The 27,344-nt window shown below is 36.7% G+C and overlaps 1 protein-coding gene across 7 annotated transcripts in view; it reads left to right on the top strand.

The window, feature by feature from the left end:
* Nucleotides 1-27,344, top strand: part of SOX5 (SRY-box transcription factor 5) — a 289,165-nt gene that overhangs the window by 46,015 nt on the left and 215,806 nt on the right. For all 7 annotated transcript variants that reach the window (XM_032204884.1, XM_032204875.1, XM_032204867.1 and 4 more), the window contains exon 3: nucleotides 24,500-24,710. In XM_032204884.1, the coding sequence (XP_032060775.1) occupies nucleotides 24,500-24,710 (211 nt within the window). The remainder of the gene's footprint in view (nucleotides 1-24,499; nucleotides 24,711-27,344) is intronic.

The raw sequence follows: 27,344 nt of genomic DNA, 5'->3' as shown, positions 1-27,344 counted from the left end.
CAAAATGATCTATTTGATTGGAACCTAATGCTGATGGTAGCAAGAGGGAGGGAAGGAGAGGTCACCGACTATAACTCCTTCTTCACATAGCTTTTTGTAGGATTGGAGTTTGATGACACAAAATAAGAAATATTACAGCAAAAGGTAAAATCTTTCTGACATCTCAAGTCTGAATTACTCTGATAGATTGCATTTATCTATACACTAAGTCATATCAGAAGTGGAAGCTTGCATTGCTTATTAATATTGCTAGCCACAAATAATACAAAATATCTGTGCTTCAGGCCTTCTGTGTTGATTTTCAGATTGAATTTAAAGTGAGGGTTTCATCTCTGAAACTGTAAGCGAAGCTTCCTTCTTTCTCATAATTCTTTCCATTTTAACCTGCTGCTGTTGTAATCAGAAAAGTTGCTCAGGTTTGGATCTTTCTGGATTCAAAGGCAATAGCATTCTCTGAGCTTAGTATCCGGCTTCCTAGGGTCTTTGGGTCTCTAGAAAATAGCCGTATACCCTTATACAAAGTGGATATAGGACTTTTTGGGGGGAGAGTTTTCAGTTGGGGGGAGGAGGTTGTTTGTTTGTTCTTTATGTCTGACAGCAGTCTCAATAGTAAATTTCTGTTGACTATAGGTCTCTTGGAGCACTAAGAGAACATTTTGGTTTTCTCTTATATGGTAAGGAAGTTAGAGTTAAGGTCGTCACTAACATAATGCAATGTCATGTCAATCACAGTGTCACTATTTAGGCAGAGGATTTATGGGTGAGGCCTGAATAGACTAAATGTTTACAAAGTGCATGTCTAGAGGTAAGCTAGTAACTTTAGGCTTAACTTTATGGTCAATAGAAGTAAATAGGGAATAGCAGAGAGGGATTTATTTTGTCCTAACATACCTTCTAAGCAGGTCAGAAAAATCACACCCTGAGACTGCCTATTTTTCCTCAGAGGTTGCAACTGGAGCTTAGGGTGATAAGCTTAGCTGTTGATACCTGTAGTTGAGACATCTCTAGTCAGAGATAACTTCAACCAGAAAAGCCTTGAGTGAGAGGTAATTGCCTGGCAAGAAAATTTACTTCTTTGTAAATAAATATTTGTTATACAGAGCTTGGATCTTCTGGGACTATCAAACATTCTGCATCTCAGACCTCAAAGAGCTCATCTCTTTTGAGTTTGTGTCCTGCATCTGGCTGATGTCAGAGTGTCAGTCCATGGCATTCCTTACAAGTGTTAGGCTAGAATCTGCAAATACTGTTTTATTATTAAGCTTATATTCTTTTGACATAGACAGCAATGCAGGTAGAGTGTGAGGGAGAACAGATCGATCATTCACAATAATTCCATGTATAAGAAGTTCAATTTTTTTTTAAACAATTTGAGAAATTCTATTTGAAAATAATTTTCACTATCTTACACATCTACAAACAGAACTTAAAATAGAGTGATTCACAGAATCACAAAGAATACATCTGTGGTAGATGATGTACTTTTCCTGTTTGCTTGTAGCCAGTGTAAACTTAGCTTTTGGGCAGAGACTATAGCTTCACTTTTGAAGTTGTCAACATGAGTATTGGGTAATATATTGACACAGAGCCACAGTGAGTTCACTAGTTTTCCATGTGGATAAACTAATTTAACTGAAATCTCTCTTTCATATTTAGCGCATGCATGTATATCTTTATTTTGCTATGTAAAATGCCACATACAGTTTTTGGTATTCATACTTGTGATTTTATAAATATTACCAAAAATTATAAGTTTTTAGTTCACTTGATGAAATTGGACTGTATTCCCAGCTTCCTGGTTGTTGATTTTTATTGCTGGCAATAAATCTTGTCTGTGCCTTAATTTATGTGATGGTACAATGGAAATTGAACATATCTTTCATCCATGTTCCGTTTATTAACATGTTCCATGTTCTATGGCCTAATAGTGTTTCCAGACTCATGGAGATTCATGACAGCCATACAATGAGATTGGGGTTCAGGTCATAGGCACATAAAAGTTAGGTGTCTGGGCTCTCTTCACAGTTTATGGAAAAAGATAACCACCTTACTAGAACAACCTTTCCAATCTTAAAATAAGCATCTAAGACAAGAAAGATGAATTACCCTCTGAAAGTGCTCGTCTATTGACTATAGAGGGAGCCTTGATGACTAGTTTAGACTAGATGTCTAATTCGAGGCTAAAATTAGGTACATCCACAGTACATGGTAGAGTTAAAGAAATAACACACATTCCTGTGTAAATATTATTTTATATTTTTGTAGAACTAACCATGTTCAGACTCATCTTTTATTTTATTTTATTTTATTTATTTATTTATTTATTTATTTTGTGATTATTCTAGCAAACTTCTTTTCTAACCACTGCTGATGATATTTAGTGGTGTTTTAAGGATTGGAAATGCTTTACTGACAAACCTTTAGTTGTATATCCAGCAAGCAATGTTAAGTTCAAATAATAAATTTTACATTTAAATTTACTGTTTAAAATGTGTTGGTTAACAACATGAATCAGAGAACAGAAGAACACCTTTAAGCAGGCTATTTTGAAGATTTTCTCAACATTGAAAAATGGCATTGATTCCAGTGGTATTCCTCATTTTAAATTTAGTAAATTACTTCTCAATCACTATCATAAATTTATATGCTTAATAAAGTATTTATCATTCTCGCTATGAGCTGAAATGAATGTCAAATTTTATTTTTAAATTTAATTCAGAGAAGAGAACATAGTGTATCTAACCTGTTGTGTCTAAAGACTTGATTTAGCCGCTCAGTCATTTTTATAGCAGTACTGGTAAGTCCGAATGCCGTCCATAGGCTTAGTAGGTACACCTAGCAATATATTGAATAAGAAACTGTAGTTAAGTCTTAGTCTTGTTTTGTAGAAACCTGTCTGCTTGCTTGCCTTAATTCTATTTGCGTCCTCTTGTATGTTTAATCCGGAAAGTGGGTATATATACATGTGCACAGTTTCACATTTTGGCACCGTATTTGGTATATTGTGTGCTATAACTTGTATCATGCCTGCGGGCCATGGGAAAATGACACAAATTAAATGTGAAATAGAGAGGAGACATAATTTAAAACTTGCGTGTTCTAGAGGTGCAGTATGGCATACGAGAGTTGCAACATATTGCAAAAAATTCATCCTATTTCCCCAACAAGCACGGCATGTTTTCAGCTGTGCAGGCTGCTGGAGACATGGGCAGCTCCTGTAGGTGTCTGCTGTAGATAGCTGGTGCTGGGTTTCATTCGAAGGAGCATGCTGACCATGCTGCATGTGCTCCATCGTCTTCTGCATCCTGCCTAACTGCACAGCACAGGTCGGTGTTCTCCTGTGCCCTCCTCCCTGATTCTGTAATTATATTTATTTTACACAGACATGCGAGTTTCCTTTTCCCTTTTACATATGTTGTTTTGCTTCATGCTGAGAAAACTCCAGAGTCTGACAGGGTGTTTTTTTTTTTTTTTTTTTTTTTTTTTTTTTTTTTTTTTTTAAGCACTCCAAATTCTATCCAGCTTTAAACTCTTATGTTTATAACCCTGAATATCTCTAAAATGTCTTTACCTAAAACACTTTATGGTTTTATTACCAGGTTTATGCCAGTAATAATATTCACATCAGCTTTCTTAGGGATAATCTTTAAGCAGAACCTAGCAAGAAAGGCTTTGAAAACTATCATTCCCAGGAACGCAAATCTTGGAACATGAAACATCGGTTTAATCGCCCTCTCTGACAACTTAACACGACAGATTGAAAAATACAAGCCGATATGGAAGTGGGATCAATGGATTATCAAAGTCCTAAACATCTCCTCCTGGGGGAGGGGGTTACCGGGCCTGCCGGCGCACGACGGTAGCGTTGAGGTTGGCGCAGCTTAGGGCGGCCTGACTGGCAGGGGAGTGGGGAGGCAGGGAGGCAGATTTACATGCGGCAACTCAGGGGGCTTTGTCATGGCAATTGTATAAAGTGATATACAGTGCAAATCGACTCGAGCATGTCCCTGGATAGCAGGCGGTTTACAGCCTCTTCGAGCAGAGATTACTGCTTTATCTTGTCATACTAAATTAACGTGGCAGCACACTGTTAAACAGTGGTGACCTCTTCATCTGTGGAAATTGCTGCCTAGAGGAGAGATGGTATTTAAGACTCTCTCTCCCTCTCCTTCTGCCTCCCCTCCCCACTTTCTCTCCCTCTCCCCCTGTCTCCCTCCCCCCTCCCTCCCTCTCTCTTTATTGTCTTTTTTTTTTTTTTTTTTTTTCCCTGTAGGACCCTGAGGCGTTTTTGGGTTAGGTTGTAACATTAAAGACAAAAAGAAAGAAGAAGGGGGGAAGGGAGAGGCTTTTAACATCAAGGTGACAACAGCTATGTGTTAATTGGGCCTTTGTTGTTTGATTAATAGCCACTTTGGTGTAGAATATGAAGACAGTTGTTTGGACAACTTTCTAAAAATGACATGTCCTTTCAGTAAACTGGGATTAAGCATCGTTCTCTGGTCTGCACGTTTTAACTCCTTGCTGTTACTGTGCCCAGCCCCATGCGTGCCGCTATTTAGGAGCGCGGTGCTGCCCGGCTCTTCTAGCACCTTCCCCACCTGGCAGGCCTCAAGGTTAGCTCTCCAGTCAGCTGCCCTCCTGCTGTTCTTCCTGAGGGTCAAGGTGGTGGGGATAGCTACAACAATGTAGTTGAGCTGTTGTTTCAGACTGTGTCAGAGGATTTTTAGAATTAAATAATTCTCCTGGAAATGCCGCTAACCGGGAAAAGGGCCGCAGCTCTTTCATTGGGCTGGCAGTGTGATACAGAACATGGAGAGGAATAAATCTCGTCTTTTTCAGTCAACTGAGGCAATGAAGGAGAGAGCATCATCTCTTCCTTAGATAAGATTTTCTGTTCCTGACTTTTCTCTTTACTGTGCAGTAATTCATTGTGGGTCCGATCCAAAGCTCTTTGAAGTCAATATAAAGACTGCTTTGTCTATTAAAGGCTTTGGATCGAGGCCCACAGGACCTTAGGCAAATTATTGCAAACCAGTGTTATAAAGCGCTTTGAAATTTGCAGTTGTAAAATTGCAAAGGACTAATTTTTGCTATAATAAAAATTATAGCAGTTGGGAGACCAGTTGAAGAGAGGTTGGCCAGTGTAGCCTTGGAGGTAGCCATACGTGTTCAAAATCATAAACTTATGGCTGCATCTTTGGGGTAAGGAGTCCTTCCCTTCCCTCTTCCTTTGCTGAATCTTTTATTTATTTAGTTATTTATATCTATTTATTTTTATTTTTTATGTATTTAGTGCATTCTGTTCCCAAGTTGTTGAGGCTATCAGTTGACAAGAGAAGATGTTTTTACTTCGAAGATGCTTTTACTTTACCCAGCAGTGACTCTGGGCTGACACAGGACTTCCACTACTTAAGTTATGTGAAGAAGGTTATGGAAATGTAATGAAATGAGATGGAAAAGGGCTTTATGATCATCTAGCTTGGATTTTTCCTTGCTGTAGACAATTGCTTCTTACTGTGAATTTCTTGAGCTGCCACCTACACAGATTCATGCAAAATTCTGTGCATTTTGTATTGTACGTTTTGTATGTAACATTTTCAGTGGCAAGCTTTTATTCATTTCTCTGAGATGCCAGCAGAGCTTATTTTTTGCAGCAGAATATTTGCCATTTGAGATGCTGTGTATCTGTGAACACTGATGTTATCGTTGTTTTCTTTGGATGAATTTTGAAGACCATTGAGCTAAGCACTTATAGTAGAGATATGGAAAAGACCGACTTCCTGATTTATTATTTTTAGAAATCAATGCATTTGATAATTTATGTACAGCTTACAGAGGCCACATAAGTGGCTCATGAATCGATCAGCAGCCAGCGAAAATGAAAGCTAATGAGCTCATTTCAGTAGCAAGTTGCTCATTAGCAGGTAGGCTCACTGATCTTTCAGGTTTTCCAGTTCAAAGTCACATGGTCTTTCCATGTTCTTGGAAAGAGTAGCTTCCTTGAAAAGAACAAAACAGAAAAAGAGAGCATGGCAAGATTTTGAACATTTTCTCATTGCTCTGACATATACATTTACGGTAAATGCTTGGTACTGCGCCAGAGGAGCAGACCACCTAATGGTCTGCAGGGCTAAAGCTGTCCGCATTATGTAGTACCGCCAACTTCCACCATCTTAAAGTTGAATTTACTAGTGTACTCAGCAGATGTATGGGAGGAGGGGGATGGAGGCATCTTCTCTGCTTCTGCACAGATTCCCAGCACTATTCCCAGCACAACATTTTCAGCTTAGGTTTTCTCCAGCTCAGCAGTGTAGATATGGGATGCTAGAAACTACATCTTTGTGCAGAGCTAGGTGGTATGTGCTTCCCCACATTCACAGTCCATGCAATGGCCCATCTAGGTTAGATAACACCAAGCTCATGCCCTCCCCTCACATAATCAAAATTATCTGATGCCTTGTCTGAAACACTTTGGTGCTTCCAGTATGGTTTTTGTAGGGTATACACAAAAGCTGGTTTATTTACCCCTGTTGTTATCCTTATTGACTGAGATACCAAGAGATGAATAGACATGGGATTTAACCTCCCCCTAGGAAGTACTCTAAGGAGCAGTACTAAGCTGTACTGTAGATTTTATGTGCTAGGGCTCATAAACCTGCTTGAGAGCAGGGAACTGTTTTTATTTTTATGCATTAACACAGTACATTGTTGTCCACTCCTACCACTGATTTTTTTTTTCCTTTTAGTAAATAAACAAATTCATTATTAATCTGTTCAAAAAGCAAAAACACTGGTTTAATTATCAAACCTTTGAAAGAAAATGCAAGATATTTTTTGAATCCTTATGTTACCTTTATGTATAGAAATATATGCTATATGTAGAGAGAGATTTTAACTATATCCTATAGACATGAGAAATATGCTGCTCTTGATCAGAAGGGAAAAAAAAAATATTGACAGAGTCGCCTAAGGCCCCTGAAGTATCCTGCAGATGAGGGCCTCTTGAAACATGTTTTTAAAATATATTTTTTTAAAAGACAGATTTTCCAAATCTCAGGAATAGATTTTCAACTGCCTGATTTGGCTTTAAATGAGTTGGCTGAATCAGTTTCTTTTTCTTTTAAGTAAGTCTATAAAGCTTTGATGAATCTGGCTCATTGTTTAGCACTTATCTCATGAGTAAAGCTTGAGAGGTTTGGCTTGAAACTTACCAAATCACATCTTTGGAAAATGGCCCAAGCCTATTGATTTATTCGAAAAAAAGAAAAAAGAAAAAAAAAAAAAGAAAAAATCCAAAGGAAAGCATAACTGACAAACCTTGATCCAGCTTAGTGAATAAGTCCCTAACAGATCTATACAGTCCCTACTGAGCGAGTGAGTCTGTTTCTCGATGTATATGAGCCCTGCACTTTATGGAGTTGTAGGGTTGAGAAGGACTGCAAGAGGACATCCAGTCCCAGTTTCCATCCAGGGACCAACCCTACCGATGTCATTTCTGTCAGATAATAGTCTAACTTCCTAAAGTTACTCAGTGTAGGAGAGTTGCAACCTACTAGGCTATCTGTCCAGGGTATTGCTATCTTTACTATTAGGAAGTTATTTCTAATACTTAACTCATTTTTTCTGCTTCAGTTTTAGCTCATTAATTATTGTCCCAGCTACCGTGGCAAGAATAAATGTGTTCCTCTTTTCAGCAAATATCTTGTATTTGAAGACTAAAATCACATTCCCTTTTCTGAAGCTTTTCTTCTGGTGTGTGGAGGTCATCTCTACTGTATTTTTATTTAAAGCTTCTACTATTTTGTTGCTTCTATGACACTAGTGGTAGTGGAGGCGTTCACACTTTAACAGCTATGTCTCCTTAACAGAAAATTTTTCGCTAATGGCAATAATGCCTGCAGCAGGTGTACCTGAGATGCTATTGGAAAAGTCTAATTCCAAGTAAAAGGAGACTCAAGGTGGCTTAGTCACTGCTTCATAAATGTTGCCAAGTAGTTTTGTTCAATTAACTTGCAGTTAAATCCTCTCTGGTACTGCCCTGTCTACTCAGCTGTGGTTAAATTTTCTAATGGAAGGAAGGCTTTGTGTGTCACTGTCTTTTGCTTAGTTCACTGGTGGAAACCAAATTTGGGGGCTTTATAGATTCGCAGAGTTACGACTGCATGGCCATGGAATAGCATAATGGATCATAGTGCCTCTTGCATATCAGAGAACTGCCAGCAAAGGCTGAGTACAGGTGCTTTTTGTATAGGGAGGAAGAAGGAATGTTGAGTCTCATGTCCTAGAGTGAGTTTTCAAGACCAGGATTTGGCAGGGAGGAAATCTTTTAAATTTAAGCCATTTGATCTGGAAGTCAGTGGGGAAAAAATAAACATCAGACCTCATGATAACAATTATCTGAGTCACATTTGAAAAGTACTCAGTCCTCTGAACATAATTGTTTTCATATGTACAAGATTAAGCGTGCAACAGATTTAAAAATCAAAATCCATTTCCTTTTATGATCTTTAAGGAATTCATTGTTTGTATAAGCTGAAATAAGAAGGTAACTGCTATAATGAGGGTTATGCTTTTCTATATTTTATGGATTTAATAAATCCTCTACTAAAAGGAATTATCAAGTCAATCTTCCCACTTTCTTAGAAGACACTTAGTAGAATCTGGCTTTAAGATCAATCAACAGTTCTCTTTCCACTGTGTTTTGGGCTGCTTGATAAGAGACACGTTCCCCTTAAGGTTATTCTTTCTCTTCTGTCTCTCCATTTTTACGTTTTGAGTTTTTCTCTTGTGACCACCAGAAAGAATGTATATGGATGAGCCATCTGGAAATCATAGTTGTTTGTGCTCATGGAACTTTTTGCATTTTACAAACCCATGAAGTAAGTACTGATCTAAAGGGAGAGCAAAGACTAGGAAGATAGTTCATTTGTTGCCCCACCACTGCTTTTCTGTGTCTCTGCTGTGGTAACTACAACTCCAGTGGTGAATAGTTGGCAAGTTCTTCCCATCTGTGCATCTGAGAGAGGTTAGTCAGTCTAGGTTACAGTGGGGGAGGGGGGAAAAAAAAAAAGCTGATGATGAACAACTCAATCTCATGCTTCAATCAGATAAAATTTCACAACATAAGGATATTATAGAAACTTTACAGAATTAACAAAATTTGAAGACCTCATGGCTATAAGCCACCATAGGTTCTGTAATTAAACAAATTTATGTGGTAGTAGGGCTTTTACAGTCAGCTCACCAAATTGGACTATCTTGAACAGACTTAATGCTGAAGCTAAAAGCACAAAATAGCATGTATGACCAAACATGTCAGAACTCTTATCACAGAATCACACAGAATCACAGAATTTCTAGGTTGGAAGAGACCTCAAGATCATCGAGTCCAACCTCTGATCTAACACTAACAAGTCCTCCACTAAACCGTATCTCTAAGCTCTACATCTAAACGTCTTTTAAAGACCTTCAGGGATGGTGACTCGACCACTTCCCTGGGCAGCCCGTTCCAATGTCTAATAACCCTTTCAGTAAAGAAGTTCTTCCTAACATCCAACCTAAACCTCCCCTGGCGCAACTTTAGCCCATTATGAATTTTTTGTGTGTCTTTCTGAGAGAAGTCTTTGAAGTTGCCTATAAATAGAGGATATTAGCATATATTATTTCCAAGAAAGAAGATGGAAATTAAAAAAAAAAAAAAAAAAGGAGCAAAAACAACTTGAATTGAAAGACAGTCCTTTAAAATGAATATCTGTGTTAGAAAACTGACTGGAGGACTTGCCCCAGGAATTGTGGTAGGAAAATAGCTCTTCCTCACGGCAAAGGATCAGTTTATGCTCTTACAGTTTCGTTTTTCACTTCCAGATTTATCAGTCCTCTGTCGGGTAATCTTTTGAACTGTTTTGATAAATAATTCTACTTGTGAAGGTTAATGGAGTGTCAGTCCCTTATGTACTCTCAAGTCAAATGTGGTGCATGCTAGTCAGAAGTGTAGCTCATGCTTTATGACCAGATGACCTTAACGCTTTAAAGCGTGGTTATAGTCAGATAAATGACTCTAAAAATGACATTAAAGGGTCCCACGTTTTCTGTCTTGCTGTGGCTTTAGGGGTCAAATTTAGTTGCATAAAAATATGATATTTTTATTAATTGCCTATAATGTTAACTTAACCTGGAGTTTGAAAATAAAGCAGTGTCCTTTTTGCCTCACGTCATCCCTAGTAATAAACGTTTTGCAAATGGCACTTAACTGTTTTGTTGATGATATGTCTGCAAAGCAGAGTCCAGTTCCTTCTTTTGTAGCTGTATTGACTCTTTAGTGCTAATGGCAGCAAAAAAAAATTTAGTCAATAAAGCAGGAAGACATGACTCAGAAAATACATGAGGAGCACATACATTGAATAACTATGACATTTGCTACTGTACTGCTTATCCGGTATATTGTTGGAGGTTCATGTGTTACAGAAGCAGAACATGTTTCCATGTAAAATTCTACTAATCTGTGCCAATCTAAAATTAATACAACCCTTGCCCTCACAAGGATGGCTAGGAATTTACAAAGTTGCTATCTATTTTCTGGTTTATTTTCAAGGGTATCTCCATGCACTGCTGTAAAAGATTGCAGCAGAGATTGCAGCAGTGCTTATGTGAAAGAGTAAAACCCAATGCAAACTACTATTTCTTTTGAGAATTTTTCACAGCTAATTCTGGCCAAGTTTTATTAAGTTTACTCTATGCAGAAACTGACCTCTCTGGTACCGAGCTTAATTCTGATAGTTCCAAGGAAGAAAAAATTGGAATACACTTTTCATTGAAGTGAATAATAGCTATGATTAAATAATAATAATAATAATAAACTCATACACAAAAGTTTAAAACAAAATGTGTTCTGGAAGTGAGGCTTCTTGACTGCTTAGTCTTCTGAACAAGTGATCCCATGTTTGCTGAAAATAACCCGTGGAAGTAAAAGCAGTTTGCTGATGGTGATCTTCTGAAACTCTTGCTAATCAGTCAGTATTCTGGCTGGCTTCTTTAGATAATAAACATGTGCTGAAATCAGGAGAATCAGGCTGATGATTAATGTTTTAGTAGAAGAATATTTACAAAAGAATGTTGTTGAGACAATCCTCAGAAATTCTCAGTGTGGTCATTGAATTTCTACAAGATATAACTGTGCATCCCCTGTTCTGTTCCATGGACCTTCCTAATCCCTGATTTTCTCCTTTGAAGATGATATTTTGGTTGATCAGAATACCTCTGATTTACATAACATCTAATCTTTTTACATTAATGACTCCTTATGTGATAACATTATCTTTATTTGTATAATCTTGAGGTGAATTTGAACATCCACTGTAGGGACTTCCTTATTTTATGACTCTGATTCTAAAACAATCAAGGCAAACTGATGTCACAATAAAGCTGTATAAAACCACATTGAAAGATGGGACAGCTGAGAAACTATGTTCATGCTCCTTCCAAAGTTTTTAACTTTAATGTAAGGCCTAGATAGAGGGAAGAAAGTATTTTCTGCTTTTAAAAATGACATGAACACATGCCAATTAACACGATACTGATGAAAGAAAAAAAAGCTGTCACATTACAGCTATTGCAATTAATAGCCATGAGCATGGCTATGATGTACTACATGAAGTGCTCAAGAAAGCAGTCCATGGTCAGATATATCTGATGTTGCAGTGTAGTATCATTGACATATTTTGCTACTACACTCTTCAAAGTGCCAAAAGTGTCTTTGATTCTCAAGTTATGAGGCACTGTATAGTGTTTTAATAACAGAAATATTATACAAAACATACTGAGATGAGCTTTATATAAATATGTACAACTCTCTATATATGTACAACTATAAATACAGTAAAATGTACTGTAAATTATGTTATATTTATATTATAAATTATACATATATATATATATATAAAATGATGAAGTGTGACTCTTATAACCAAATACTCTGTGTTCACCACCACCCCCTCTGTGCTTGAGGTCTCTAGGTGCTCAATAGGAGCTTTTTAATTATCTTTCCCTGTTTGATATTGCTAAATATAATGAATGGATTGCAGAGAACTTTTTGTTAGAAACGTTCTGTACCCTAACAGTGCTGGTAGGCACGGCGATACCTGGCTGGATTGCATCCTGGGACTCATTCTTGATAAATTTAAGATCAAAAAAAGACAGATTTTGCAAAAACATGCTCTGTTAGTCAACCAATACTTCCCCATCACAAAGGAGACTTACATTCTTTCCAGCGAAAGTGGAGAAAATTGTCTTTCTTATTTGGGTTGAGCAATTCTGTGGGTTTTCCAGCATCACTTCATCATGACTGAAAACTACAGGGAATACTCAGAAATCAGTGATTCAAAGAGGAGCTTGGAGAAGAAAGGCTAATTCCAGCAAAAGTTATTCATTCCCTGCTGATGATGGGTAGTTGGGTATGACTGTAGAGGAGGAGATATTCTTTAGGTTATTTTGTTTGTTTGTGAACATGACACGTAACAGTGGACAAGGTTGATTGGTAAAGAAAATGTACAGTAGACCTAATCAACTGCAAGGAAATGGTGTTTTAAAACAAACAAACAAACAAAAAACAAACAAAAAAACAAGCAGAAGAGAATGAGAATGAACTGCCTTAAAGCTAATAAAATTCATTTTTATTACTCAGAATAATTTAGGTAAGTGATGAGAAAGGGGAAGAAAAATAGCATTTCTGTACAGTTTGGTTACTGTGTAATTTTTAATGAGGAGTGTCACAACATCTCTTCATATCATCTTATCACAAAGTCTCTTCATAGTAGGCAATGTTTGCTACTGACTACAGTTTATAGGAACAGAAGAAAAAATAACTGATCTGCAGAGTGAGAACTGTGAATCTGTCATGAATTAGAGTTCATTGTTTTTCTTGCATCACTCAACCACAGTGTAAACTAGCTCCTGGGCGTGGGGTCTGTCTGTGTGCATTTTAAATCTTGCTTAAAGTCTGCTTGATTGAGCTCCAGAATGGATCTTAAATGCTGAAATGACATGATGCTACTCCCCTGAGCAGGAAATAATGTTGCCGTTTGGGGTACATTGAGACTCAAAAGAGCAAACAGAGAGTTGGTACCCAAGAACCCTTGGATGCTGAAAGTGCTCTGCTGTTACCTTGTTTTGAAACCTGGCGAGTCAGTTCATGTCATTTCCTAATTTGTACTATATGTAAATATATAAAGGGATTTTGTGGGAATTAAGCAACAGTTTTTGAAGTAGCTCTAACAAATATTACATTTATGCATCAATGCTCTATGGATTGACATTTGTCATTTTAATTTTTATTAATTATGCGATACATGTGGCATTCTCTGATCAAACACCATCTTCTGTTGCAAGTGCATAGGATCAAAATAAGATTGTTTCCTACTCTGTAAACATCGTCTGTGGAAATGACTGAAAATGTATTTATTTTGTGTTAACAACACAGAATATATGATTTTATTATTATTTTTTAATTATTATTTATTTGCCATGTAATCTTTCTTCCAAAGCTGAGAAAACTGCTTTGGTTTATATCAGAATTCCAAATTCAGTTTCACTAAAATTGTGGAACAGTAGTTGATAGAAAGAGAATCAAGTTATATAGGACATAAAGAGAAGAACAGGTGAAATAAATTCAGGAGAGAAAATAGGTCTTTTAATAATTGTTGAAAAGAATGAAAATGGTTATTCCCTGGAACAGCCTATAAATTATTGTTTGTGTAGGCATTACTTAACATGAAGTGTAAGAGAGGAAGCAGTAGACAGAAAGTAATTGGTCTATAAAAAGCAGGTAAGAGAATGGAGAACTTGTATAAAAGCAGATCTATAAGTCCTGAGTGCAGGGTGATAAGCATTTCAAAAATAAATGAACAAGGCAAACATATTTCTAAACCAATAGAATTCATTTTGAAAAAGTCATATTCTGCATGGGGTATCTTATGCTACAGTTAACTCCAGTGGAGACAATGGGGCTACTTCTCAAGTAGCTATTTGATTTTAACATTTTTTTTCTGGCCTTTCGACAATATGATCAATTCTAGAAGATTGCTTTCAGAAAAAGAAAGTGATTATAATGTCCATGTAGGAAAAGAATATTTTGATAGCTATCATCCTGTAAGTCTAGTGGTAATCCTTTGAGAGGCAAGAGAACAAATACACAGTAGAAATAAATAAATAGATGGGAAACATGAAGGCTCATGAAAAACATAAACAATATTAAACATAAAAAACCTTATATGTAAAGCAGAACATAATTATTTTAAACATTTAGTGGATTTAGTCACATGCCTGCCCTTCTTGTAGGATACATGCAAGATTCCTGATACTAAATGGATGGATTAAGATCTTGAAAAGTATAAAATCTTCTGGAAGGAGCATGGAATTCAGTCCATAAGTATGTGTGCAGTGTGAGGATTCCCTTCATAGGGTGGTTCGTGTATCTCATCTGAATCTTCCAATTAGCCTGGATGTACGTGTTGTTTCATTAATTAAAAACAGATAAAGTAACTATAAAAAGAGAAAACAGTAACACACAGAGTTGTTGAGAGGTGGGTAGGATGATGTTTTACCATATGCTTTGATTTAGCTACTAGAAAGAGGCAGATTTACTGAATGTCAGAAAGACAGGTATCTTCTTTGAAAAGCCACAATCACAGAGATCTTCAGAAGAATTTCTTGAGTAGAAATGAGGAAAAGGTTCCTAGGACAACATATTCTGCACAGGTGTCCTTCATTATAGTAACTTTTTACTTACGCTTAGCTTCTTTGCTCTGTAGCAACATCTGTCTCTTGCATTATTCTGAGGTAGCTGGAAAAAACATGGACCAAAGGGAATACACTTGTGGTAGTCCTTTGCCTGCTGTAAACTTTCTAGGTTTGGGCATAGTATACACAGTATATGTACACAGTGAGTTCCCATAACAATATTTTTAGAAAGATTGAGAAGTAGATACCCTATTCTAGAAGTTTGAACAAGTGAGTTTTAGTACACTCACTGAAGTTTCAAGTGGTGCAGCAAAGAGAATAAAGCCATAATATCAGAGGAATCAAGGGGAGACTGCATGGCAGCAAATAATCAAATGTAAAATTACAAGCTGATATAGCTGGCTGAAGTAATCCCAAACACAGATAATCAATGGGAGTGAGGAACTTGGAAAAAAGTAATGCTGAAAAAAGATTTAGGTGTGTTAAAAAATTAGATATGAGCTTGTAATGCAACAAGGCAGAAAAAAAGGCGGTAACAAGGTAATTTTCTCCTCCTCATAACTGTGCTAAGATTGCACATTGCATTCGTTTCTGGCTGCGTTTAGAGAAGTCAGCAAACTGGAGGGATTTCAGATGCAAGCAACAAATGATTAAAGAATTGTGGGAGCTGATTTGCAAGGGAAGACTGAAAGAGGAAAGGCTAAATATGGGCCAGTAATAGCAAAGTAAATATACGATAACTGTACTAAATGATGCAGATGGTGCAAGCTCTAACGTGGAAGAGGAACAGTCCACAGTACTGAAAGAAGCTGTGTAAGAAGAATTTGGGGTGAAAGGAAGCAAACATGAGGCAGTGTTTCAGAACAGTGAAGGTGTTTTTTTTACAGTGTACAATATTCATAGTGGGAATGGGAAGTCTCAGTCTGTTTGAGACATTTTAGCCCAAATGAAATAGCTGGGAGCACACCAGAGGGCTAAGAGTGGATCATTGTTATATACCTGCTTCACGTGTGCTGCAGAATTGCACTGCCTTAGGAGAATAAGGTGTATGAACATGAACACAGGCCCTTAAGGGTGCAGAATATTTTCTTTTCTTTTATTCCCCAGCTTGGAGGGAGGTTCTCTCTACACAAGAGATCCTCCAAATTGCCCACAATACAAAGGATGAAATTTTGACCAAATCATGTGGGGTTTGTGAGTACTTTGCTTCCTTGTCCTCTCAGCTACTCATGCAGAGGAATGAGGTGAAATACCTCATTGGTATTTCACCTTGGTATTCTCCATGGGCTACCAGAGAACAGATGAGATGATCTTACATACATTTGTCCTCTGAAGACTGTGGTGAATCGTAGTATGAAAGCCGAATAGCTGGGGACAGCCCGTTAGTCATTGCGGGCCTATGGCATTCTTTTTAATTTTATTAATAACTGCTGTTCAGACAGTCCTCTCAAATTTTTTGAATGGGAGTTAGCACAGACAGTGGGTTTGTTTCATAGGAAGAAAGAGGCAATGCAATTGTTTTTGACACTGGATGTAGATTTCATAGTACTTAGAAAAATGGAGTTTTATGTGGGTAGTAAGCATGTCTTTTTACAAAGATAATTAATTTATAGCACATGATTTTCAAACTATTAGAAGGATTTCATGTATGCTGAAGTCTCTACCAAGCTGTTTTGATAAGTAGTCTTATTTTTTGTTTAGCAAGGTCTTAAGGGTGATCTTTAGTCCCCCAGGGAAGAGATCATAAAGTCTTAAAAGTGCTTTTGCAGAGTTTTATTTATTATTTTTAAGCATAAAGATTACTAGCAAGAAGATAGCAAGGCTGTCATAGTACAACATGTTCTTTGTTTTTGCAGGTTAGAGCTAACATATTAGGAGTTCTCAAAATGCCACTTCTGTTTGTTAAGTATTTTGAGAGCAAATAGATGTAATCCTATGTTACATTCTTAAAATGAGTTTTGCCGGAGAAAGAATTGGTAGGAGAGATCTGGTCTGAGGATCTGTGTCAGGAATTATGTCACTAGCCATGTTTACCCAATACAAAATATTTGTTACTATTTTACTAAAGATTTGCAAACTTTTTGTGTTGTGAAGGGCACACTTCATTGAAAGAAATGGGATAAAGAGATGGGCTAAAAATAAAACTAAAATCTGTAGCACAAAATAAATAAATAAATAAGCAAACTGTTAGACATCCAATATAACAAGGCTCTAAAATTTCTCACGACATTTTCCTTTTTTTTTTTTTTTTTTTAACTTCAAACATAAACAGTTTGCATACAGTTCTTTGATTTGCAATAAATTTAGTAGTAATGGTGGGATAAGCAGTAAAAAAAATACTAAACTTTTGTTGTATGATTTGGGATGGGCTGGAATGAAGATTAGCAAGAGGAGAAGAAATGTTTGTCTTTAAAGCATTGGTTATCAGATTGTGCTCTGTACTGTAGATAGCCTGATAATGGTATGTTGAAGATGTGCAGAGGGTCAGCCAGTCACACTGTGCTGGTTCCAACTACTTTCCAGGGAGCTGTAATGAAATCAGTGGGAATTAAGTGAGCATACGTTGCGCGTTTTCAAAAATTCTACTAGGCACCTTCTGTCTTTGGATACTTTAAGTCCTTGAAAAATCTACTCTTATATTCTGTATATCACAGAGGGTAAAGTTAGAAATCAATATAAAATGAATTAAAAGTTATTCCTTCTTGTAAATGCAGCTAGCAGTTTCTAACTCATCTCCAAACCTTGGAAACACCTGAAATTTTCTCTTGCTCATACAGTTATGACTGCTGTCTGAGTATCATGGTATTTGGTAAAAAATCAAAGTCTTTCAGCATTGCTGTCAGCTATTGTGGGTTGGCACTTGATATAGGAGAGAGTTCCCAATTTCCAGGTTCACTTGATTGGTCTGTAGTGCACCACAGAGTGATATAATGGCTGAGTGTTTATTACATCAAAAAAATGAAAATACAACTGCTATGGGGCTTTTGTCCAATCTATAGGCTTTTTACCTGAATTATATAAATTGATTTATATAATTCAGCTGAATTATATAGAATACTCTAAGCCTCAGGAAATATCTATTATTGCCTCTTTTACATAAGGATGAAAAAGGTAGGAAAAAGGAAGGTATCTTATGTAGCAGAGTTTGTAGAGCAGATGGTCTTCTTTTTGAGCTTCAAATCATTTTCAACCGGGTTCATAGATGTCAAACACTGGAAATACCTGTTAGTCTTCTCATTTAAACCTCTGCCGGTATATCTTCTGTCTCATCAAGTAGAGGTGGTTAATTAGATACAGAACTTGACATCAAATAAATACAACCTGGAAGACAAGAGGTAGTAATGATTGCCAAAAAATAAAAATAAAAACAAAAAATAAAAAAGTGTAGCACCAAGCAAAGTATTAACATTTTAAATGTTGGATGGAGTCAGGCTAGATGGAGTCTGTAAATCTGATAATTGGTAATACTTCCATATGGAATGTGGATTCTCAAATGCATCATATCATCAAAGCCAAAACAAAATCTGACTTGAGTTTATTTCATTTGACCATAGCATAATCATAGTATAAAGAAAAAATGTACATCTCTACTTGGTGTGTTTAGTCTACCTAATTCAGGTAAAATTCTTTCTTCTCTGCCATGATGACCTCTTCAGCTGACTCTTCAGCCCTATTCATCAACTCTTCATTCTCCATTACATTTCAGATCCTCCTCATCATTATAACCTCAATCCTAGGGAAAAAAAAAAAAACAAAACACAACTGTGTAAGAATAGCTGTCAGTTTGCATGGCTCTGATTGCAGAACCAGAGCCTGAGGATGTACATCTTTCTAGGTTTGATTACGTGACACCTTTCAACATCTCTTTTATCTCTCCTCGGATTATGTGTTCTTGTCAGTTCTTAGTTCCTAATGGTATATTTATCTCCTTCCGTTTTTTTTTGTTGTTGTTGTTTTGTTTTTGTTTTTAAATCTCAGTGCCTTTTACATACTGTCTTCCTTTTATTCTCTGTATTCTCCACTGTTTCTTTTAAATCTTCTTGGGATCATTCCTTTATATCGCTGATGAACAACTTTGTTCCATGAAGGAAACATATAGACAAGAGATGGATTTAAATGTAAGGTAGAAGCAAAGACATTTTACAATGTAAAAAGCACAGTATCCACTGGGATGCCTTGAGGAACATGTATTTCATCTTACTGAAGGTGCTAGGTTCACAACCACCACAAGCTATATAAGATTATGGTACTATCTGCAGTACAGCCTCTATGACATAGAATACAGAAGGAGACAAATTTCAAAATCACTTGAGTGATTTAAAGATATGATTCCCATTGAAAGTTGATGGTACTTATGCCCCTAAAGTTAATTACATTAATTAAGGCAAGATCCTAAATGGAAGGGTAAGGAAAAATAAAAGATCATTCTTGCTTTGTGAATATTGTATGTGTGTTGTTTCTTTTAAACCTTAAAAAATACTGGAAATGTCATGTCTCGTTTTTCTCTTAATTGCTGGTGGACCTTCTGTGGGCACTAGGAGTGTTTTTATAGCTTTCAGATTTTCCCTTGAAGTAGTTATATTGCTGAATCTTTGACATAAGCTTTTAGGGAAAGAATATCTATTAGGCAAAATAAATAAAAATAAATAGCAAACAATAGTTAGTACTGCTTAAGACATTTGTCTATAGAAGTGTGAAGTATTCTGTTTTTTGATTATGTCTCATGTCTCACTGTTAGCAGCTTCCTGGTCACTATGGAGATTATAAAACAGATAGGCCTCAATGTGTAATGTAAAAAGCAGAGAAAAAAAAAATTGCTTTCGTGTCTTCTTTACACATTATAAACGAGCAAAGAATGTGCAAAATTCCAACTTTGAAAAAAAGAACCCGTTAGGTAGCTTTTAGGATCACAAGCTCTTTAAAATCAGACAATATCAGTGCTTGTTTTAAAGACTTAAGTATTTTATTCCAGGTGTTTTCGTCTGCAAAGCCAAAAGCCTGTTTCTTATATATATGTATATATTTATTTATTTATTTTATTTTATTTATTTATTTATTTGTTTTCTGCAGATGCTGCCTTCTTGCATTCCATATGGTGGTAATTAACAGTTTCAGACTTAGTTTAGAGTTTTCTTTACTTCGATTAGTGGTTGGTTTGGGACAAAAATTTAGTATCACAGAAACACATTTTGTCTGAGTGCGATTGCAGACAGCAATAAAGTACATGGTTAGATGAGGAAGGAGAAGCTGAAATCTATTTAGAGCACTAAGTGATATTTTGGAAATCTCACTAAGAACAACCTGTTTCTTCTCATTAGGCATTTTGCTGTCCCTTTTTAGAGCTGAAATAGGTCTTGCTTGGACCCTGCAAAGGAAGAGAGAAAAGCTGAAAGATACAGTTGGAATGAATAGGTTCTTTTAACAGCAAAATGTTTGCACTTTTTATGAGAGCAAGGGTAACATTGTGTAATCTTTTAAAAAAGCTATTGCTCAGTGAGGATAAGTCCATTGTCCAGTAACATGACTTTTCCTGTCAATCACAAAGGTGACAAGGGGGCTAGATTAAGTAAAGCTTGCCCAAGATTAACAAAGGAAGATTATTGACCTCATCCTGAAAGGGCAGAAGCCTGTTTTATCATTAAACCTTGGAAGAGGTATTTCCTCCATAGATGGAAAGCTGCTTGGCGATACAGCAGCAACTTTATTGTAGCTAAACAAGTTGTCCTGTGGATTCTAGCTTGAGACAGAAGCAGAAGACACGAAACGTGGTCCAGTCCTTTTTCTTGTTGTTGCTGTGGGGGACAGAAGGTCCCAGGGTGTTTCAGTCAGCAGGATCTGTCTAGGTCTTGTCTCCCATTCTGAAGTGGGAAAAGCAAGAAGCAACAGCATCAGGTGTGGGTGAGTACAATCCCAGCACAGAGTTTGATGAAATGTGCCAGCACCCATTAGCAGGGCGATTTGCAGTGCAAACAAATGGTAGAGCCCCATCCATGGCGCAGCTGCTAACTGCATAAAACTGTTACCAGGATTAACAGTGCCAGAGGCTGGAGTGTAATCACACTTGAACAGGTGAAACGGCTATGCAGCTGAAGAAGACTCTTCTTTGGGAAGAGTGTGTCAGTTTTTCCTCTCTTTTGGTGACTGAGATAGAGGACTTCATGGGGCTTGATAGACCTCACTTTGAAATGTCATTAGTTACCATTTGTTAGGGTGTTGTTGCTTTTCTCTCAGGTAGCTGAAAAAAAAAAAAAAAAAGTCATGCAAATTTGTCCTTTCAGAGAGGGAACCTGCTAAATCTCACATGTTAGATGTTAGGGGGACCTTCCTTCTCAGGGGTTAAATGTTAGGCTGTTGCTGGGATATCTTTCTTGCCATTAAAAGCTTTCTCCGAGTGTTTTCAGGGGGATGGTTAAACTCATGTACTTACTTTTAGAGGAGTTTGCTAAAAGTTTTTTAATTTTTTATAATCATTGACATGAGTAAGTTTTATTTGGAAATATCTTGTATTTTCTTTTTATATTGTTAAACTCCAGAACCACTGAAATTTCTTTTTCGTTTTCCTCAATAATGACATAAGAAAGATCAAAATAAACCAGAAGTAAGTAAAGTGAAAGCCAAGATAATAACTGAGCATTTCAGGTGGTTGTTCTGAATGACAATAAAAGGACCATGGACAAGTGGGGAAGGCATATTCTCGAGCTGATCTGCTAGAGTATACATGTTGAACTCTCATCAATGCCACTAGCTGATGTGTGCACTCATCCGCTGGTACAGAAAGGAGACGATTCCTCTTAGACTGCAAATCACGCAATGAATGTGTGATTGCTACAGATCTTTTTGAATGAATAATTCACTGGTGTACCATAATTTAGCCCACTGAGATGTGATTGCAGCTGTTCCGCTACTGTATATGTGTTTTGATTAAGTGGAGTGTATGTTAAATCCCGCAAGTGTATAAATAGCCCATGTATGTGATACGCAAACACCGCATACATGCACACATAACAAGAGCAGTCTAGAGAAAAAATTTGTTTGGGGGATGACTGCTTAGATGTGTAGTAGACTATATGATTTATCTTTAAAAAGCTGTGTAGAGCATTCCCTTTTCTTGTCCAGCTACAGTCTTCTTAGCTGTGGTACTATGTAAATACTTTTAGCCAGAACTGTGGTATCAGGGCATCTCTCTCTTTTTAATGATTTTTTCATTTCAAAACCTTTACAATGTAAGAAATTACTTCTTTAGTGCCTATTTTACAGGTAGAAAACTGAAATGCAGACACAAAGGTGACTTTTCCCATGGTTACAGAGAACCTACAAGAACAAGGACTTGAGTGTTCAGAGCCCCGTCATTATGCTTTTTCTCATAGACTACTCTGCTGCCTTTCCCCATCATACTTTCTTTTCCCCAGAATTGGAGGCAGAAAAAAATCAGGGATACTAGAAATATTGTGGGTTCCCTTTCAATGTCAAGCAATTCGAGAGTTCAAAAATTACCTTGTATTACCTTACATATCCCTCCAATCCTTGTGTACTTACATTTCTTTTCTTATAACAATCTTGTTATACACACAGAATATATTTGTAGGTGTAAAAACACTTGCCTGCACAAAAAAATGCATGTGGAGACAGTGATGATTCCTGGTGATTCCTAGGCAGCTGTTGCAAGTCCTTTGTGTTTGTGTCCAAAATGTGACATACACAAAAACATAAGTGAGTGTCTTTGGGGTCCATTTTGGAATAAAAACAAGAAACTAGTGCCTGATAAAATTTGGAAAAATATTGTTTCTATAAATAATTAATGGTATAGGTAGGTTTAAGAACTAAGGATGGCATTTGGCTTATCTGTTTTTGAAGTATGAACAAGAAAGCAGCTTTCAGGATATTTCCTCTTGGCATTGTCTGTAGGAAAAAAAATTACCACTTGGTGACAATAGGTTTGAATGTTCGCTAAAATCTGAACTGATGCTGAAGTTCATTACCTAGTTCATCTAGATCAGCATTAAAAACTTAGTTTTCCCAGGTCTGTACATGTGGAAAAAAATGCATTCAACTCCACTGACTTTTGAAATTGAACATTAATAACTAGTAATTTTCCAAGTGCACAATAAAAATGGAGGAAGTTTCAAGAAAATAAAGGAGTATGTCTGTTGACTAAAGTTGGAAATGTTTTCAGGTCCTGGTCAAAAGCTCATTGACGTCAGTAGAAAGTCTCTCATTAACATCACTGGGTTTGGCTTTTGGGGCATATGATGGCCCACATTGTAATCTCAGTTAAATCCGATTCTGTTAGGGAATTTATTCACTAGTAAAACACATTCAAGCTGCTCAAAATTGTTTGCACTAAAAGTTTTCTTAACCAACAGTAGTCTTTTTGCCAAAATGAAGTAATCTGTGAAAACAAATACATTCTTTACTTCATATCTTCCATGTTGCTTTATTCGAATTTCGTTGAGATAACTTCTAGCAATTAATTTTCTACTGAGGAAAAGATATTTTTTTTTGCTGAAGAGTCGGGGTTTAGGAAAACCTTAAAAATTATTCAAGAACAAAAGATAAAGGTGTTACCAAAAAATCACTAAAAATGGATCCTGTCTCCCTTTCATAAAATAAAAACACTTTAAAAATCAGTAAGATTTTTTCAACCAAGTCTGTAACTTAGATCAGAAGATGGTCCAGTGGCTTTTGTAGAAATAATATTAATTAAACATCTGGAATACAAAAATGCTATGGAACAGTATAATCAGAAAAAAAAAAAAAAAAAGTCTGGAGAATCTGATAAAAATTGTTAATGTTTGCCATGGTATATTATGCAATGCATGTACTCATTTTTTGGAGTCTTTGGCCTAAGTTTTGCAAGGTATAGATGGTATACATTAGCAGAGAAAAAAAAAAAAAATGTTTCAGAGATTTGTACGGAAAGATATCAGAGATAAAAGGAGAAAGGAATATGTGCCGAGAATATTGCTTTATGTTGGAGGAGGCGTGGAGGAGAAGGTTCTCACATTAATGAAGGCGAGTTTGAAGATGCTGGAACCATTTCTGGTTTCCATTAAAATTAATGAGTAGACCTCTGTGGACTCTCACGTGAGGAGGGTTGTGTGTATATTCCAGGAAGTCATAGAGTTTTGTCACTGTGCTGCCAATGAAAGTCATTAGGACCACCTTTGTGAAAAATACTGTCTCTGCAAGAAATGAAGGTATAAGATAGAAGAGGGGAATAGAAAGAGAATTAGAAGATTGAAAACTATTGCTTCATCCCTTAGAGATGGAAGAACTGCTTGAACTGTGTGTTAAAATAAATCATATGACAAAGGGCATTTATATTTGATTACTATTTCATTTCTTATAGCAACTAGCCATCATGGCATTAAGTACTTTATAAAGTCAGGAAATTAATAGTCCTTGTAAAAATTGAAGATATTTTTCCAAAGAAAGCTGTAAAAGAGCAAACAATTAAAGGTAATCAATATCATTGTTATTAGGAAACCTATGAGTACAACACTTCTTCTCAATTAGGGAAAAACTGTATTTTATGTTTCTCTCTTACAAGCTGATCTTTCTTCACTTCAGCCTGTAATCTTGGTTTATGCTTTATGGATAGCCTTTGTTCTGGGTGTTTTTGAAGCATTGCATGTCTTTTTAAAGGTTTCAACAGAAGAACAAACAGCAATGAACTCAAAGAACAAAGGATTTTTCTTTCTTTCCATCTTTTTTTTTAACTTCTTTAAGAAAAGAAAGGTTTCAGCTCATTTTTCTCTTCTTTCAGGAAGTTGATGGCAATAAAGTGATGTCTTCATTTGCCCCGCACAACTCATCTACCTCACCCTTGAAGGCAGAAGAAGGTGGGCGTCAGAGTGGAGAGTCATTGTCCAGCACAGCCCTGGGAACCCCTGAAAGGCGCAAAGGGAGCCTAGCGGATGTTGTAGACACCCTTAAGCAAAGAAAAATGGAAGAGCTCATCAAAAATGAGCCAGAAGGTAAGGCCTGGGAAAATGGCCAAAATTTTCCGTTTTGTTTTCTTTTCTCCAGTTTCTTTGGATATGTATACTTTTTAATCTTCCTGTTTTCTGCTCCATTTGCTTTTTCTTGCTAGCAAAATTGAAGTAAAGAACTCATAGTTTTTGTCTACATTATAGGTAAATTTTAACAATATCCCATCATAGTTAACATATTTAGCTCTTCCCAAATGAGAGCCTTTGTCTGACATATGGTCTTCTTATCACAGTTACAATAGACACATCATCATGTTAACCCTTTCAATATGGGTATAATGAACATTGTAGTTTTAACAGCCTGGGGATCATTTACACCACTCCTTACCCCACCATTTTTAGAGCAAAAAGCAGGGTTATCAGCAAAGTATTTTTTTTTTCTGAAATCTTGTGAAAAGTAGACATGCCATTATTTGAAAGGTAAGACGTTAAATGTGGAATTTCTGAAAGCTTTTGGATGGAGCATGTCTTATCATGTCATTCTTTATTTACCTGTAGCGCAGGGTACAATGCGAACAAACAAGAGTACAGGCTTTCTCTGTATTGTGTGTGGCCAGCAAGTTCAGCCCAGACATACAGGAAACATCTCTGGAGAATCAGTTTCTTTTTGGGACTGTATGTCCAGTCAGTGATGATGCAATTTGTGCTCTGTGGACTAAGGCCAAGCATCTCATCCCTGAGAAGCCACAGAACAACTTTAAGTAAGATTTTCAGTTCCCATCTTTTTGGGGTAGAGTCAGCTTCCTGACTGGAAGGTGTGATTTTCACTGTATTCTCCATAGGTATCCAGCATGTATATTTACAACTAGAGTTCCAGGAGTCTGTAGACCAGTTGGTGTTGCATGAACTCACTGAGCCTTATTCCCAAATGCACAGTAATAGCACTGTGTTTTCATTTACACTTGCCTATCCTGTTGTAGAAATTAATTTCAATTGTTTGAAAGCATAGTCTTCAAAGACACCTCAGTGTTTAAGCTTGAATGGACATCACCTACAACAAAAATTTATGACAACCTCCATACTGGAATGAAAATATGGATGCAAGCACAGCCACACTGTCACATACATGAGCATGATAGGACTGTGAATTAATCTTCTCTTCTTGCCTGGAACATGCCGTAAGGGTCTGCTGGGAAACAAATTCTTTGCCTCAGCATTTTTTTGAATATTACATAGAATCACAGCATTTCATTTAGAGTTTACATTAACTTAATGGCCAGTGCTATGACCTACCTTGTGCCTTTGAATGGAAAAGTTCTTTCCTGAGTATGGGGTGGGAGGGTGGAAGGAGACCAGACATATCTGAAAGAGCAGGGGCTTCTGTGCAGTGTATAAATAGTGTGTTGACTATGAGGTTGTACCATCTGCACCGACTTCATTGAGGAAAGGCCACAGATAGCCATGAGAATGGTTACAGAGCCTGTCCATTATCTCAGCTCTACTAAAATGAAAATATACAGTACAAACAAAAGATCTACAGCTTTGTGAAGAGATTGGAAGAGAGGGGAGGGAGAGAAACTGAATGTTGGGCTTTACAAATGCATGCACCAGAAAATCTTTTCTTTCCTCTAGCCATTGTTCTATTGTCTTTCAAAGGCCATTAAAATGAACAGCAGGTTGTGATGAAAATTTCATTAAGCCCTAGTTAAATCATTATGAGGGTGCCATATTCATGTCTGCTTACTCCCCATCCAGGAAAAAAAAATTAATAGAAAAGGTTGTTTTTTTTTTCCCTTTCTCCTTAAAAGCAAACTAACAAAAGTTCATAAGTTAGAAGAGAATGGGAAATGGGACATGAAACAAAAGGAGGCCAGTTAGGTGAGCTGGCTAGGAAGAAAATTAGGCTTGCGTAAGAGCATTAAAAGGTGTTGAGGGACAAATACATCATTTTGACAAGTCTCCCTCCCCTTTTCCTTCAGCCAACATGATTGTTTTTAAAGTGGATAATTAAAAAATATGTATTTCTGGGTGCAGATGGCAAGACTGTTCTTAGAGATCCTCCACAGATTCGAGTCTCTTGCCCTAAAAGAGTCTCTTGCCCTAAAATCATGCTTGTAGTAGTACATACTTGTACATATTGTAATACAGGCATGATTTTTCAGTTCCAACTACAGTAGAACATCTACATATCGTCATGTCTTCTTCATGTAGTGCTGAAGTACAGAAGTCAGTCACCACTGGTCAGGTAATTAGCATATTAATGAATTTCCTTGTGAATAAGAAAAGTTATCAGTGAAAATCTTTAGTAGTACATGTAGATAAGAATTCAACAATGCATGATCACTGTTTATTTCAGTAATTTTTAGCCTTTCTAATCTGTGGAGCTGTGTACGGTAAAACCAAGAATCTTGGTTAAGCTTTGCTATATTATGTCAACAACAATGATATAATGCTTTATTTCTCTTTGGGAAGAAAGGGGAACATTTGCACCAGTAACTGAGGTTTAATTAAATCAATTCCCCATGAATCTTTCGAAGACCAAATATGAGCCAGATTCCCATTTCTCTATGTACTCAGAAGTTTATATATTATTTAACTTGTACAATGGCCTGTGTTTGCTCTGTTTTTATTGTTTGAAATTGCCTTCTGAATTACTGTGGGAAATGTGCTTTTGAAGCA

The sequence above is a fragment of the Aythya fuligula genome, chromosome 1 (genome assembly GCF_009819795.1).
Source record: "Aythya fuligula isolate bAytFul2 chromosome 1, bAytFul2.pri, whole genome shotgun sequence".
NCBI classification, from domain to species: Eukaryota; Metazoa; Chordata; class Aves; order Anseriformes; family Anatidae; genus Aythya; species Aythya fuligula.
The sequence above is the reverse complement of the archived record's forward strand: the minus strand, read 5'-3'. Positions and strand labels throughout refer to the sequence as shown.